The 15931-nt window shown below is 38.6% G+C and overlaps 2 protein-coding genes across 3 annotated transcripts; one reads left to right on the top strand and one right to left on the bottom strand.

Annotated features, from left to right (window-relative positions):
* Window positions 1-711: 711 nt before the first annotated feature.
* On the top strand, window positions 712-5387 carry LOC130697512 (6-phosphogluconate dehydrogenase, decarboxylating-like). Its single transcript, XM_057520419.2, has 12 exons — window positions 712-829; window positions 1028-1149; window positions 3215-3334; window positions 3420-3615; window positions 3701-3749; window positions 3842-3873; window positions 3941-4112; window positions 4216-4300; window positions 4362-4597; window positions 4669-4805; window positions 4870-5092; window positions 5151-5387. The coding sequence occupies exons 1-12, from the start codon at window positions 819-821 to the stop codon at window positions 5244-5246; spliced, it is 1479 nt and encodes a 492-aa protein (XP_057376402.1). The 5' UTR covers window positions 712-818; the 3' UTR covers window positions 5247-5387.
* Window positions 5244-15743, bottom strand: LOC130697538 (dedicator of cytokinesis protein 7-like). Of its 2 annotated transcripts, XM_059494644.1 has the most exons (38): window positions 15507-15743; window positions 15158-15442; window positions 14865-15096; window positions 14630-14800; window positions 14435-14556; window positions 14220-14361; window positions 14022-14159; window positions 13757-13949; window positions 13468-13685; window positions 13136-13316; window positions 12917-13039; window positions 12721-12859; window positions 12520-12661; window positions 12223-12411; window positions 12060-12163; window positions 11831-11999; window positions 11399-11775; window positions 11162-11339; window positions 10971-11102; window positions 10874-10903; window positions 10548-10810; window positions 10297-10478; window positions 9936-10030; window positions 9573-9876; window positions 9342-9428; window positions 8910-9112; window positions 8709-8843; window positions 7772-7924; window positions 7523-7681; window positions 7287-7463; window positions 6911-7171; window positions 6760-6854; window positions 6530-6701; window positions 6282-6462; window positions 6080-6225; window positions 5899-6025; window positions 5713-5839; window positions 5244-5629 (listed from the first exon to the last, which is right to left on the bottom strand). In XM_059494644.1, exons 1-38 carry the CDS (start codon window positions 15569-15571, stop codon window positions 5455-5457), a joined length of 6372 nt encoding a protein of 2123 aa, XP_059350627.1. In that variant the 5' UTR covers window positions 15572-15743; the 3' UTR covers window positions 5244-5454. The 2 variants fall into 2 exon arrangements, with proteins under 2 accessions (XP_059350627.1, XP_059350628.1); XM_059494645.1 differs by lacking the exon at window positions 9342-9428.
* Window positions 15744-15931: the final 188 nt, after the last annotated feature.

Genomic DNA, 15931 nt, shown 5'->3' on the forward strand with positions numbered 1-15931 from the left:
TTTTCTAGTTCAATTTCTTCGTGACTAGTTCTGTGGTTTTGTAAATATCTATAAGGCTGTTGTTTAGCCAAGTCCCGGATTCACGAAACTAGCAGACGGAAGATTCACGAAACTTGTTATAGGGAATGCTTCCTAACGACGTTTGATACGTATCCTGACGATAGTGAAAGATTTATTTCATCATCTACTAAACTTTTGGTATATGTTATGTTAGGTTTATTTGCCACATACCGTATGGATTATTACGAAAGAATATGAAATAAAATACAGAACTTCTACGTTATATAATCGTTAAAAATACATTTCCAAAAAACGTTCATATCCCTGCTTCTGCTTTCAATTTCTTTTCCTGCATAATAGCGTACTTAAATACCTAAACGCCGTGGTGTTTTAACGAAGAAAGTGACGGGTCGCCTTCTGCTACCGTAAAAAGAAAGGTAAGATTTAACCTGGTTCCCGGCATTTTAAAGTAAAAGTTTTATTTTTTTCTAGCAAAAGAAGATAGAAGCTTTTGACCTCCTTTCTTCCAGCTTTCATTTGCTATGACATCGGAACAAAAAGCGGGCAACGCAAAAAGTTTTATTGGCAATCTGTTCTGTAAACAATTTTAGAAAAAGTATGTCCCCGATATCTGAACCGAAGAAAGAAAATTACCGTCGAATAACTGATAGGAACGAAATTTGACATAATCTTGCCGTAGGTACGTTGTCATTTTACATGTATATTTGAGCAACAGTCATTCTTTATCATCAGTCGTCTTCCAGAAAGCCAGTAGTGAAAGTGTATCGTGCTCGTAGGAAAAATTTCATCTTCACGCTATGGAACAAAAGTAATTTTATTTTCCGAGATTTTGATCAATTCTACTCAGTTCTTCTTAGTCTTTAAAACGATGGTGTTGGCATTGGATTGAAGTGTTTCAACTATATCCTATGCTTATACAGTAAAAATGAAATTTATGGCGATGTAGGCCAAAGGTTCCACTGTTCATGCATGTATTTTTCAATTTTACCGATTTTGTTGCAACAAGAACTGACATCGGCGTTATTGGCTTAGCGGTCATGGGTCGAAATTTGGCACTGAACCTGACAGATAAAGGATTTTTTGTCAGCGTACATAATAGGACAACTCCAGAGGAACGTTTACTACAAGGTAGTTTATTCTTTCAATCTTACTGGAGGCCTACAAGAATGTATTGTGTGATGTTATGTCTTGAGTATCTTTTTTTAATTTTTATTTTTAAACCGCATAATTATGGCGAACACTAATTTACCGATAGTGATTCTTTCCAAATGACGATATAATACACCATCGACCACATTTTTCGATATTTGGTAGGGATTTGACACAAGTTTCCCAAGCGTTCATAAATATGTTATACGTTTTGTCGGTCTGTCAGTTTGTCATGCAGCCTCTCTTGAACAGTTTTTTTTGTGTTGCTGACACAGCGACAGAGTGCCTCGCACACGTTTTCCTATTTTTAAATCTTTAGTTAGTGAGGACGCAGCAAAGAAGCCAACTTTGCTGGTGGCCGCTGCTAGAAGGTGTAACTTGAAAGCATTGTCCCACGTAACGTAACCGTGGTAAACATATAACAGCTAAAAGAGGAAGTCATACAGGATTTCAATAGGAAATCAGATTTATTTTTTAATTGACCCTAAAGTTTTGTATTAAAGTAAAAGAAACAAAAATTAAGGTTGATGCGCGAATAGCACTTTATTTTCTTTAATTTGAATAACGGTTAGTTTAACGAGAAACGACTGGGCTGTACTGTACTAGCGTGCCAGCATGTGGTTTTTCCGCTTACTTCATAAACTAGCGCGCCAGCACGCAACAGCGGTTGCGCGATGCAAAACTTTTAATAGGAAAAAATTTGAATCCCGACAAAATAAGCCCGACTTTCTGTTTTTTTACGGTTAATTCAAAAAGTAGTAGCCTAATATAAAAATATACCCCCATTTTCGTGATCAGCGATCAATTTCGAATCGGAATAATGTATTTTTAACTAAATCTAGAATTTGACGAAAATTGAAAAAGTGGGAAGGCTATAGCCTTCTCATTTTTACGAAAATCATCAAAAAGCGACATATCTCAGAATTCAATAAAAACCACACATTATTTTCAAAATCGTACGCTGATTCTAACTGGCATGTTTATAGCTTAAATTTTTTACCCAAATTTTTTTTTCCTGTTACTTTTATACGCAAAATGTGGATTCGGGAAAAATTTTTAACACCAGCCGTTGCTGTAATAAAGCAATCAAACTATAAGCCCCATGTAGTTATAGCGCGAATCGGAATAATGTATTTTTTATATTGACAGATTACATTTTTCAAAATCCAAATAAATTTCACATCAACACATTATTTTCAAAATCGTTCCTTTTCGTGATTTTTGTTAATTTTTGAATCTAAATCATGTATAATTACCTCTATTTATTGATTAAAAAAAAAAGAAAACATCAGGCTTATTTTTCCGGGCTTAAAATTTCTATCGCACCTACTTTTAAATTTTAGATTACTCAAAAACCATAAACTCGATGTAAAAACAAAATTCATTTTCGGGATTCTTGTTAAATTTGCAATTAAATCGTATATAGTTATCTATATTTATTGATATTATTTCAGAAAAGGAAAAGTCGGGCTTATTTTGCCGGGCTTACTTTGTCGGGCTTATTTTGTTGGGCTTATTTTGTCGGGCTTATTTTCAAACACAACAATTTGATAAAAGAAGCATACCACTTGGAAGTCTATGATAAATTACGAGTTATACTCAAAATTAAATGACTATTTGAAGGAAATATTTGTTTTCTCATCAAAGCCGTTATTTTTAAAATATATTGAATGTGCGCTGTACCGTATTAGCGCGCCAGCAAACAATAAAAAATATTTTTGTCTGTCACGATAGTAGCTTCTGGCGGAGTATCAGGTAATCGAGACAGAGCCCTAATGACAGAACACTCTATTTTAAAAATACGACAGCTTCCTTTGCATGCTAAGCCATTTTGGGGCATAAAAACTTTGCCTAACACCTGTTCAATAAGAAATAATGATTTTTTAAAATGTGATTAATGAGCTATTGTTTATTCTATTTTATGATCAAAATACTTAATAGCGAAAAGACGCAGATGTAAGGAATATTATCTGTCCATCAGAGAGGGTTTTGTACATATCAACATATCAACATATGAATTTTAAACGCAAACATCTTGTTACAGACTTCCTTGAAAATGAAGCAAAACCCTTGGTCAGCGCAGGAAAGCTCATTGGTTTCTTTGACTTACCGTCTTTTGTGGAAGGAATTAAGCCACCGAGGCGTATTCTCCTCATGATTAGCGGTAATTGGCATATTCTAACAGTGTTGTCCTCGATGACAGTAGTCTAACTGAAACTTATTCACGTTTTTACAATCAATATGAAAAGCCGGACCGCCTGTTGATTCCGTCATTGCAGAATTGGTGCCCCTTCTCGAACAAGGCGATATAATCATGGATGGGGGTAATTCCGAACATGCGGACACTACACGCAGATGCCGGGCCCTCCGCAATATGGGTTTGCATTTTCTAGGGGTTGGTGTTTCGGGTGGAGAGGAGGGTGCTCGACATGGTCCATCTATCATGTAATTAGTTTTAGTTGGGATTTTCTTTTTCCTTGTTAATAGCAAAAAATAATACCCTAATAATTAATAAGCAATCCCTTGACAGGCCCGGAGGAAGTCTTGAAGGATGGCTACATACTAAAAATATTCTGCAAGTATGATTAAGGAAACCGAAGGAATAACTAATATATCCTTGATATTGTGTTTTTCAAAGACAAAATATTCTTACGACATGACATTATTTTAGGCCATCTCGGCAAAAGTGGATGGAAAACCATGGTTCGTAGAAACATTAATTTAAATAAGCATTTTCAATCCATCAACTGTGACTTGCATCCCTACTAAGTTGTTCTTGGATCGGGACGGACACAGCTGGTAATCCTACGTCCTCAGAAGGCGCTGGGCATTTTGTTAAAACCGTCCACAATGGCATCGGGTATGCCGATATGCAATTACTTGCGGAAGCGTATCACCTGATGAAAGATCTTCTAAACATGGGACCTCCAGATATAGCTCAGGTATGCCATGCTAAAATAGTTAGTAAGCCAACAATACCCTCTGCGATCCTTTCATTGGTATTGAATAACTAACTAAGAATCAATTTTTTGTTGTTCGCCGTAGGTATTTGATAGCTGGAACGCTGAAAACCTAGAGTGGCGATTGCTGGAAAACACGGCTGAAATTCTCAGATTTAAGGACGAGTATGGTTAGTGTACTTGCTGTACATTACCAATAGCTCTTTCTAAATAAACCTTACTTACTTTCAGGTGAGTATCTTATCGACAAAATACGCGATGCAGCTGCCCAGAAAGGTACGGGTAAGTGGGCCGTGATTGAAGCTGCTAATGCTGGTATACCAGCTAATGTGATTGCGGAGTCAGTTTTCGCAAGATTCATCTCTGCTTCCAAAAACGAACGTGTTGCAGCGTCAACACAGCTAGTTGGACCCACTTTGCAGAAGTTCGAAGGTGATCATAGCACAATGATTGATGACATAAGAAAGGTAACGTAAGCAAACTCCGGTACGTTGGATGGGATTTCCAGGAAGTTAACCGCAACCTTTTTCCTAGAAAGGCTGTCCAAGCGTCGAAAATAATTCTTTACGCTCAAGGATTTATGCTTCTTCAGGAAGGTCTACCGAAACTGTTTGGGTGTCATTTAAATTGCGCTGATTTAGCACAAATGTGGAGAGGCGGTTGTGTTATTCGAAGGTATAATGACTCTTTCCTTTCGTACCTGAAGCATGGAATCATAAATCATATTCCTCTTTCACAGCAAGTTTCTCGATCACGTCAAAAATGCTTTTGTTCTCAATCCTCAACTAAAGAACTTGATGATGGATGAATATTTCAGCCGGGAGTTGGCTGAGTGCCAACTAGCTTGGCGCCGAGCTACAGTAACAGCCATAAACCATGGGATTCCAACGCCAGCGTTCTGTTCAGCGCTCTCTTACTATGACAGCTTTCGATGTCCGCGCCTTCCTGCCAATTTATTACAGGTTCAATTAAGGATTATAACATTTTAATGAATTTAATACCACAATTCTTTTTTAAAAGGCTCAGCGCGATTTTTATGGTGCTCATACATTCGAATTACTGGAACATCCTGGCGTGTTTCTACACAACGATTGGACTGGAGTGAAACCAAAATGAATTCACCTTCTTGTAATTCTAGGAATTTTTATTAGTACCAAAAAATAGTAATAAAATAAGCTGAACAGAATTGAAGCAAAGGAATGGTTCATCTTGTAGCAACTAGTAGAAACAGGATTAATACACTGCTCTACTTACAAACCTGTTACCAATAAATCAGTCACGGGTAGTACTACAGGCGTGAGAATGCTGGTAACATTGGCCGAGATTATCTGCGGTTGCGTCGATTACGAGTACTAAGTCCGTTAGGAGATGACGGTGCCATGTTAATCAGTGGAGCAAGTCGCTCTGTAAATCGCCGATAGTTTCTCTCCAATTCCTTCTGATAATCCAGTTGATCTGGGCCAATGAGACTCTTATTTCTTTTTAAGGCATCACTGCATCTAATATCATGCAAGAAAAAAAAATCCATATTTGCATGAATAAGTAAAGAGTTAACAAAAAATGAAAAAACCAATCAAGAAACCTTTTTGAGAAATCTTTGAAACAAAGACGCAATTTCAGTTGAAATTTATCTATAACTTTTTCTGGGTCTGCAAGGTCAGACAGGAAAACACTTGCCACTTCCAATGGCCCTTGGTTCACGGTAGTGCCTAAAAAGCCATCAAGTTTGAGTGTTTTGACAGGGCATCGAAGACCATAGCGAACTTACCAATGCAGCCTTGTAAAACCATCTGCAAGATCTTCGGGTCAGGTGGCTCTTGAATGGTCGCCAATGCCAGTTCAGTGGTTTTTTTCTGTATATCCTCGATAGCCACTTCGATAGGCGTTAACACAACCTGAAATCCTCTTGAGGTTAGGAAGCCCAAAGAAAGTTTAGCAAAGACGTTTACCTGATGACGTCCAACGACCTGTATCCGTGTTTTAACATAAGGAAAATGATTGGCGGTAGTTAGCACTGTTTTGCGCTTGTATTGCTCATGAAGTTCGCCGTGGGCTCGTCCATCCGGAGTGAACGGTGTGGCGTACATAAATCGCTCTGGGTAAATGTAGAACCATTAAACTCCGCAAATCAGGTTAACAAATATATCTTACTAATATTGAAGTTTCTTTCAAAAACCGTTACACGATGTCTGAGTTCAGAGACATCAAAGTATGGCTCCACGTAAGTTATCTGAATGTAAGCGCGCTCTGTGTTCAGTTTCGATACATCCACCGGGTTCGAATCCTTAATCATAACAACTGCCGCTGCACCAAATCGTTCGCAATAGAAGTTCTAATAAATTAAATGGGTTTCCTGTAGTAAGAATAGCAGCCAGAAATTTCGACAAATACTTTTGTACCTCGAGACGATGGGAAATCTCCGGCAATTTGGTTAAAGTGGGTTCTTTATAGATGAATTCTTCTCCGTCCAAGTCACCAAACTTAGGTCCATAAAAGCCAACCCTAAAATAAGTTCCAAACATTCGCTTGCCGTGTTGTTGTTCAATACGGGTGAAGGCATCATAGAGTTTACTAATGACAGAAACATTAGATCGCTAAGCATATAACGCATCTCATCAAGTAGCCATACCTGTGTATGTTTGCCAACTTCTTGAAATCGCGATGGGCTTCAGCGATTGGAGTAAGAATTTTATAAACTTCATTCATAGCTTCAAACATTCCACCCTATGCATAAATGAAATGAATATTTACTGTAAAAAAAACTTATAGTACTGACTTACAAGTTGGAATGAACTAGCCGCCTGCTCTAGAAGGCCTATAAGGCCGTTTTCAGTAAAGTACTTGCCAGTGCAAAATCCCTCTTCATCTGGACAAAGTACATCGTCCGAAACAGCACTCTCTTCTACAGCATTGGCTGAAAGACGTTCAAACGGTACCGCTCCAACAGGCAAGTATTTTCGGTCCTCAAGCATACAAAGGTACTCGGATACCAAGGCGGCACTATGGACGAGACACATGGCCGCTTCAGCGTGGTTACCTCGCTAAAACAAAAAGCAAATGCAGATTAAAAATAAAACAGATAACCATACAAGAAAGAAAAATTATTTGAAGCAAAATGCATTTAAATCCACAAATTCCCAGTTTAGAAGGTTTTACCTCGGTATGCTTTTGGGCCATGTTGGCTAACCAGGTAAGTCTGAGATCAGGCGAATTCTGATAGCCTTTTGCGATACGGTACATAAGATCAAGAAGCATTTCAGGATCTTCTTGAAACTCTTTCATTTTCACCGTGTCCGATAAAATCATATGTAAATTAAAGACCAAATCTTGGACCTACCAAGAAAAAGCGTGATTAACAACCTTGATTCTGGACGTTAAAAACGGTAGCATACCTGTTCGGGGAAAGTGGTATCTTGTAATTCTACGTCCTGCTCGGCATACACCAGAATGGTTTTTAGAGAACGTCTAAGAGCTTCCTCGTTAAACTGCGCGCTGGTTCCTACTAATGAACTCAAGGACATCGTAACCTGCATCTTTACTCGGGCGAAATTCTGTAAGAAAACCAAGCGATTAGAGGGAAATGAGAAAAAACCAAACAGTTAAATGGATAAATAATTTTAAAACACTTGATTCCCACGAACGTTTCCAATTTCGAAATTTTGACGCATAAGAAGATATAAAGATGCCGAGGCTTGAGAACGAATGCTGCTGATGCTATTGCTACAATGTCGCAAGAGACGTAGACACAAGTCGGCACACAATTCAGTTTCTTCGTCAAAAAGCAGCCCTGGGAACTATGGTTTTTAATAAAATATGTTAAAGAATCATTATAAATCAATGAAATATGATTTGTTAAAACTAAATAAGACGCGGTTTAATAGACACTGCTAACAACCAAACATTCAGCAGGTAAAAATCGAAAAAAAAAAATCAACTGCGAATAAAACTGTGCATCATTCCCTCGCCGCTAGATGGCTTCGATAAGAAATATGCTAAAACCCCAGTGATGTGATAAAACAATTAAAATAAAAATGTTAAATTTTCTGTTGAAAAATTTGATAAATGAACTGTAGATTACTTGTGTTCTTCCAGTAGAATCATGCAGCATAAGCAGCTTTTAGAAAGATCAGGATAAAAACAGAGCAATAATGTTTCAGACGATTTGTAGACCAAGTTTTATCGCGATTCTAAACCTATAAGTAGCTTGTCTCGTCTGCTATACTATGTCTTGTCAGCCTTCTCTACTCGAACACTAACGGATTACTTGTTAATCGAACAAATTCGGGAGGAAAGTCCCCGGACCTAGGCCAGAAAGTGGCACTCATGAGTGTAGCACCCTGCCTCCAGCAGATATCAAAGGCCAAGATGAACACATGTTCTAGCTATCTGCGAGCCAGGCAATCGTCAAAGCACAGTAATAGAAGGGGCTGTCTGTCAGCTAACACAACGGGGCTCATTCGACAAGAATTCTCTTTTTCTACGAACTACTTTTACTGTAAACTTTTACTGCCTTTGTTTCGGGTACTTTTAACGACAAGATATCACTCTCTTTCGCTTACTTCTCCTAGAAATATTTACCTTGTATACAAGTGCTCTTTGGGTGGCAAAAGCATTTTGCAGTAAAGCGGTGCTCTGGCAGCATCCCAGTAAGTGAAGGAGAACACGGAGAGCTACCGGAAGCAGCGACTGCAAGTTATCGTGTTGCGAAACTACCTATATAAATATAGCAAATACACCGATTTAGTTACATAAAATTTCATTTGGGTTTTTTTAACCAACCTGCACTATAAGCTCCAACGTATCGAGAATGGTAAGACTGGTTTGCGTTGAAAGGTTGCCTTCCATGTAGGTATCCAATTCAACATCCACCCGAGGTTTTTCCAATGCTTCATTAGCCAATTTCCAGGCTGCTGTATCTTTGCGCCATCGCAACGTCTGTTTGTCAGCGACAGTTACAGATGGATTGGGCGACGGATTTCGTTCTTAAAGGAAAAACAAGCGATTTTATAAAGCACTGGTTATACAAGAATAGAAAAATTAGTGTTTATCAGCATTAGCAATAAAATATTAACAACTACTGTACATCCATGCGTTACAGTAAATAAAGCATGCCAACAATCTTCGTTATTTTCGTGGTTAGTTTCAACCTTATTTGAGGCAAGCAAAATATGCAATGAGTGTGCAGTGTGCAATAAGCAGTCAACTGCCAACCTGGTGGGGGTTGTGCGTGGGCAATTCCCGTGTAGAACTGTGAATTTCCCACTACGCTGCTGCTACCATTTACCGCTGCTCCTCCAACTTTGGTCACAAAAAAAATATTGATAAAAATGAATATAGCCATCTAACAATACCTTCTAAAATGAGAACTTTACTTTTGGTAAATCGATCTATAAATTGTGATTCTAAGACGAATGGAGAAAATTTTTTGTTAGCTATTATTACCACGACGACGTAGGATGAGATCAGAGCGGGCAGATCCTTGGCCAAGAATGAGGTCCTCTAAGCGCGATTTGACGATTTCTGTAGTTCGACCACCCCGTTGCTGCATGGAACGGAGTATACCGCGTTTACCGCGATATTCAAATCCAGAGACGCAGATAAAAAGCAACTCCAAAAGGCGATGAAGTTTGGCCGGATTTAATTCAGACCACCAGTTCCGCAATGGCACTTCTTCAACGTGGCGCAGAACCCACAATAGACAAATCAGCAGGTGACGCGTTGTTTCTGCAGATATTTTTCCTTTCACCTAAAGTAACGCACTCAAAATACAATAGGAAAGAAAAAATAATAAGGCGTACGAAATACCTGGTCTACCGGAATTCCAGCAATAGCCTGTGCAACCGCGAAGTTCACCGTTGAAGAGTCTTGTTCTTCATTGCTTCCTTCGACTAGAGGCCTTCCTGTGTTTCACAATGTTTTTTTCCCTTGTTCTTTTAATATGTAATCAATAGTGCATTTTAAAATGGTTTTTGAAAGATTAGTTTGTCAGGTGCGAAACCAAATGAAAACTGTGTACTCCTTAAGCAACAGCTCATCCCCGAACGACCTTAATATTAATGTAGCGCACTGATCTTGGTCTCAAGAAAGCTTTTACTATGAGACAAATTAAAGGATCTGGCGCAAGAATGTCTGCAATAGCAAAGTATTTATACAAGTATATAATTACCTTTGGTTTCCGAGTTCCAATCAAATAGATGTGGGAGGGCATCAATCAGGACACCAATTAACGGCAAGTACAAAGTAGCCACCCTGGCTTTGCAAGTTGCATCAGAATATCTCGGATCCCAATCATGGCTTGTTAATAAATTTCGTACTAAATTTGCTGCCCGTGCATGCAAAGCAGGGCTTCTATAGAACAAACAGCAAAATAAAAATATAAACATAATTTAATCAACGGAAACTTCTAGTTTTACTAACTGCAATTCAAAGACGGCGGCAAGTTCAGAAAGGATCAAACCGATGAGGAAGTGTTGTTGGCGAAATTCACCTGTTAGCTCGGCAAAGCGTGCCGAGCTAGACACACCAACTAAAGTGGAAACAAAAGATGATTGGCTGTTTGAAGAAGATACGGATGGTGAAGGTGACGGTGATGAAGCAGTCGAACTGCATAGCGGTGTTGAATAGGGCAAGTTAAGCGCGACGAAGTGCTCGTGACTGCATATTACGCGCAAGAAGTCCAGCTGCGCAGAAATATTTATTATAATAAAATGTTTGTTTATCTGATAACAAAAAAACACGGTTACCTTTAGACTTGTGATGTGCGGTATTTCGTTCTAGAAATTGAAGAAAATTGTTTCGTTACGGTAAAACAGATTCTTAACAATAAAACACATGAATTACTGGATAAAGTGCCTTGTCTTCTGCCAGCGTACGGATATAGGAACGAATCAGAGAGAAAACAAAACCTCGGTCCATAACAGAAAGCAGATCATGAAGAAAAAACGAGAGATGAATGTTCAATAAAAGCGCACTCTGAAAAACAAATGTAATTAAATAAACCAATTACATCTGTTCGAGATTATAACGAATACCTTCGATTCACCACCATCACGTCTTTGCCTTGATAAAATTTCGGCGGTAACCAATGATACTAACCGCCCTATGTCTTCTAAGAAACGCTCCGGAAATCTTTGCTTCCGTGGAGAATCTAACTTCTGTGTTGAACCCAAGTACTCCACCATACTTTTCACCATCAGCTCAAAAAAGAACCTGTTGTTTCAGCGATAGAATATATATGATCGATTTCGATTTTACGTTGAATAACGTACCATGCGTTTGAGAAAACCACATCTCGAGATGCGTTTGTAGACATAGCCCAAAGAAGAGCAATTTCTTCGTGAAGAAGTTTACGCTGACCGGACCAAGCTGTAGATGTAAAATCATTTCCGACTTTCGCATAATTGGCTCTATCGACTCCTTTCAGACAGCTGTTAATTTCAGCATCTAATCCAACGTTTTCAACGTTCAGATGAACTTCTGGCTGGCTGATCCTCCTGTTATGCTTCCGTTGTGGAGGTAATGAGAGAGGGCGATGCTGAGGGGGACAATAAACGCGGTTTTCTTGCGGAACACATGCTTGAAAATGAACATATGTGGCTAACAAACTGTTTCTCCCATGTGGATCATTTAAATGATCTAGAATTTCCTGAAGTTAATAATAAATTAGCATCGTGTAAATGTTTTTTCATTATGTCACTTACTGTGAATGTGCCAACGATTGCAACAAGGCAATCAAAAGCTACCCCGGCACATTTGAGCAGCTGGCCATTCAAAAGAGGAGGAGAGACAATGAGTCCAATCAACTTTTCGAGTATCAAAGGGAGAAATTTGACCATTTGTTCGGTTTTTGAATTGTTCAAATCGCCAATGCTGAAGATTATAAATCGCGTAGAATAAAGCATTTTTATTAATATTAATTTGTTTTCTAACCTTTGTTTCAAACTGGCTTCCATATTGGCTTCCCCGATATGAGGTACAACACGATTCTCTTCCAAGGCAGAACAAATATTTAAAAAACGATCTAGATGGCGATCCTAATGCAAAGCGATTCATGAATGACGCGGAGTACCAATACGTAGTATAAAGTATATACCAAGGTGTGAATTGACGTAACAGCTTCGATGACAATGTTAAAAATTCCTTTATGGTTGTCTACCCAACGCGTCCCCGGTAACATTACTTCAGGGTGAATGTAAAGGTAGTTTGATGGAGGAGGATCCAACATTACTGGAAGAGAGAATTCTCCCGTTTGTAGGCTACCATCTTTAAGCATTGGTAGCCACTATGATACATTTGTAAAAACAAATATTACTATTATACGACGTGATCCAGATTGATCAATATGATTCTTTGATAAAAAGCTGTGAAATTTTGAATGTCTTTATCTTACCGAATATCCAACAATGGTTTCTACAGCCGTTTGCTCAACTTTTCGTTGGCACGAAACATGGTAAAAGGTGAACAGCAGATGATGACAATCCTTCAGGTTCGCGGGTAATTTTATTTTTATTTCGTCATAAAAATCAGGGCACCTATAAATGAAGTATTGACATGAATAATTGACATTTTATTAGTTTTAGACTTTTAATACTTGTTGTGATAAGTGACGGCGGTGAAGTAATCAGAAGAAAATTCGGCACAAGATGATTTACCAAAAATGACAGGCATTGCGTGGGTTTCTTGTTCTCCACACATAAACTGTATCCTCACAGAAATATTTCGGGCCGATCCTGTTGTTGATCAATGTAATTAATGCAAGTTTTTCAGCCAGAAAGAACAATAGTCACCTCTATTCGCGAAGTTCAAATTTTTCGGATAAACATAAAGCAAATTGCGGTATGTGTAAAACGGCGTATAGACCTCTCTTGGTGGAAACTCTATCAGCTCTTTTGTAGGCCTTATTTTGTCGTCTTCCAATAAGTCGTGTAGTTAATAAAATGAAAAAAAAAAAAAAAATACATGCATAAAATACGTTAGAAGAAGTCCATCAACAATTGGTAAATTACCAGGATAAGGATGTAGCTTAGCTAACTCTGGAGTCAATGAACATTTGTTTTCTTCAGGACAAGGTGAAACTTCAAGTTTTAATGTGCCTGGTATGCATTTCAACCTTTTCAATGCATTGTTAGACCTCCGTAGTTCATGAAGATATTTGTACAAATCGTCATCTCTAAGCCGATCTCCCTCCTATTGAGGCGAGGGAAAAATGCAGAAAGGAAAAGAAACACAAAGCAAATAGGAAGAAGCGGACGAACGGCGGAGGAAAAGCAGTATTAATGACTTCACGATAATTCAAGTATTGAATTAACATGGAACTAGAAATTAAAAAACTCCGAACCTGTTTGAAGAAACTGGAGACGGTGAGAGTGACGGGTCGAAAGTTATCGAGGCTCAGTCCAGCTTCATCTCCTGTGGATGACCAGCTACTTCGTTTATCGTGGGATCCACCGGTGCCGCGTCTTTCCAAAGATCCTCGTCGAGACCAGGACCCTGATCCTGTGTCAACACCAGTTTTTCTCCGGAATTGATCGAAACTACTTGTGCTATTTTTGCGATCTTTTTTTTTTTGGGTAGAACAGACAAATTAACAAACACAATTTCTTTAGTATGACAAAAAAAAGCCTTACCCAAACTGTTCGCTCCCGATGGTGGAACTGCTTCATTCGAATCACGTTCATTTGTTTTATCCTTTTCACGATCACTATTCCCAGCTCCATGGAGTATGCTATGTAAATGAATTCCTGTCCAAGCAAAGGGCATCCTGTACCTTCCAAGTCTTTCGCAGCAAGCTACGGCATTTGCTTTCACCTTTTCTCGGTTCTACGAATCCAAATAGTGTTACAGCTTTACTCCTAGGGCACACAAATTCGTTTTTTCCCCATTTAATCATACCTTATCATCTTTAATGTATGGTTCGGTACATTCATTTATATCGCCCTGAAGAACTTTTTCAAGCTTGACAACAAGAAATAGATCCGTTGATGGATATGTTGTACTGAACGTGCAGGAACGACTCAGGGTGCTAACATCCTAGGAAATAACAAAAGTTAATAGCTCGGCTTAAACTCATAATAAATGTGGAGAGGTTACTTGGAAAGGGATATGGGTAGCCAACATATGCTTGATAGAATCCGAATTTAAATCAAAATAAAAGTTCTCTGATATTTTTTTCTTCTCTTTGGCATCGTACAACGCCATAGATGCATAAATTGGTTCAATTTCTAGTTCAAGCCTTTAATAAGAAAATTTTGTTTAAATTTCAGACAATAATAAATAATCTTGTTCTTATTTTGTTTTTTTTATACTGGAGTTGAGTGCATTTCACTAAAATTCGATGTCCCAAATGCTCAATCGGCATATCAGGCTGGCATCGCCGTTCAATTATATCTTCGTCATCTTGAGGTGGATATAAAGCAAATAATGTATCCTGAGGTTCCAAGACGATAAGCACGCTATTAGTCCACAGAATCAATTCTTATATACGAGTCAGAAAAGCGTACCAACTGTAGTTCGGATCTTCGAAGTTTGTTTACATTATCTATTACATCAGGAGCTAAACGGTCTAGTAACCCTGGAAGTGGAGGATCACTAGCTGTTTGCCGCAGATCAAAAGTTGCCCAGCTACCACGTGGGGTATCCGACACAGAGTTTGAGCTACGAATGGAACTGGCCTGCAGATAAACTTAGAAAGTAGAATCTACGAACAGAATCAACTGTAATTTGGATTTCCTATACCTTTGTCGACAAAGAATCTATCAAATTATTCTCATTTTCACAATTTAAATTGCCATCATTTTCTCCATCTATTTCAAACTCCTGACGCGGGGTAGACGCCAAAGCATTAAGACGACTAGCTGCTTGACGTGCAAGGCTTCCACTGCTGTACTCTTGGTATCTATGTTGAACAATCAGCCATGGTGAAGTATAACAGCGTACACAATCTCTTACATGAGAGTTTAATGTTTCCCTGAAATGAATATTTAGCTTAGTTCATATTTTATCACTTTATCTAGAGTTGAACTACAGACAATGGCTCAGGTGGTGTTATTGGTTGTAGTGTCCTCCACGGTCGTGGGAGCAGATAGATTTGTAGATCATCCAGAGGAAAGCTGAGAACAAGTTTCAACGGATCTGGGTCACTTGCATGTTCATTCATGACATCTTCATAATCCAATGGTTCAAGTACTTCATTCCATGTGACAGAATGGGCACTCTGTATACTGCCAGCATATGAGACAGTTCGGCTTGTTTGGTAGCCATCACTCATCTGACTAGCTGATGACATTGCTCTCCGTACTTCCGATGCATGTTGTCTGAAATAGCGTAATGCTTTAAACCTTCTTTGTTGCAAATTGCTTATTTTTATCGATGAATTACCTAGGAAGTCTCTGGACAAATGGTCGCTGTCCAATAAGGCTAGACGCTTGTGAAGGTATTGACATTTTTGGCAGTCAAATCTGTTGCTAACGTTTTAGAATTTGATATCCAATTGAAACTACATAGTCAAAAAGAACTTGAAGTATCAGAAGAGCAGGATTTTCAAGCAAATTTTTAAACATGGACTGCAACCAACACAAGTATTGTTTATCTGTCAGTCGCCAATCTAAATCGGATACTGATTAATAATCGAACGAAATACTTTAAGCATCGATACATGATGGCACCCGATTTCTCCCGGCTCCCAAGTTTACCTTCCCAATTGCGACGATAATGGGTAAAATTTAGTATGACTATAACACTAACTTAAAGAGGTGTGCATAAGTTTCGCATTTTGAACATCACTTGTACTCGCTCTGCTTGAT

The sequence above is a fragment of the Daphnia carinata genome, chromosome 3, assembly GCF_022539665.2.
Source record: "Daphnia carinata strain CSIRO-1 chromosome 3, CSIRO_AGI_Dcar_HiC_V3, whole genome shotgun sequence".
NCBI lineage: Eukaryota > Metazoa > Arthropoda > Branchiopoda > Diplostraca > Daphniidae > Daphnia > Daphnia carinata.

Bases quoted from the DNA above. Each gene is read 5' to 3' on its own strand.
- LOC130697512 (XM_057520419.2), top strand. The intron at 3,874-3,940 runs GTTCGTAGAAAC...ATCCCTACTAAG, and splicing joins AAAGTGGATGGAAAACCATG to TTGTTCTTGGATCGGGACGG. The intron at 4,806-4,869 runs GTATAATGACTC...CCTCTTTCACAG, and splicing joins GGCGGTTGTGTTATTCGAAG to CAAGTTTCTCGATCACGTCA.
- LOC130697538 (XM_059494644.1), bottom strand. From the start codon at position 15,571: ATGTCAATACCTTCACAAGCGTCTAGCCTTATTGGACAGCGACCATTT. The intron at 10,811-10,873 runs GTAACCGTGTTT...ATTTCTGCGCAG, and splicing joins CGCACATCACAAGTCTAAAG to CTGGACTTCTTGCGCGTAAT. The intron at 9,113-9,341 runs GTTGGCAGTTGA...TTTTCCTTTAAG, and splicing joins CCACGCACAACCCCCACCAG to AACGAAATCCGTCGCCCAAT.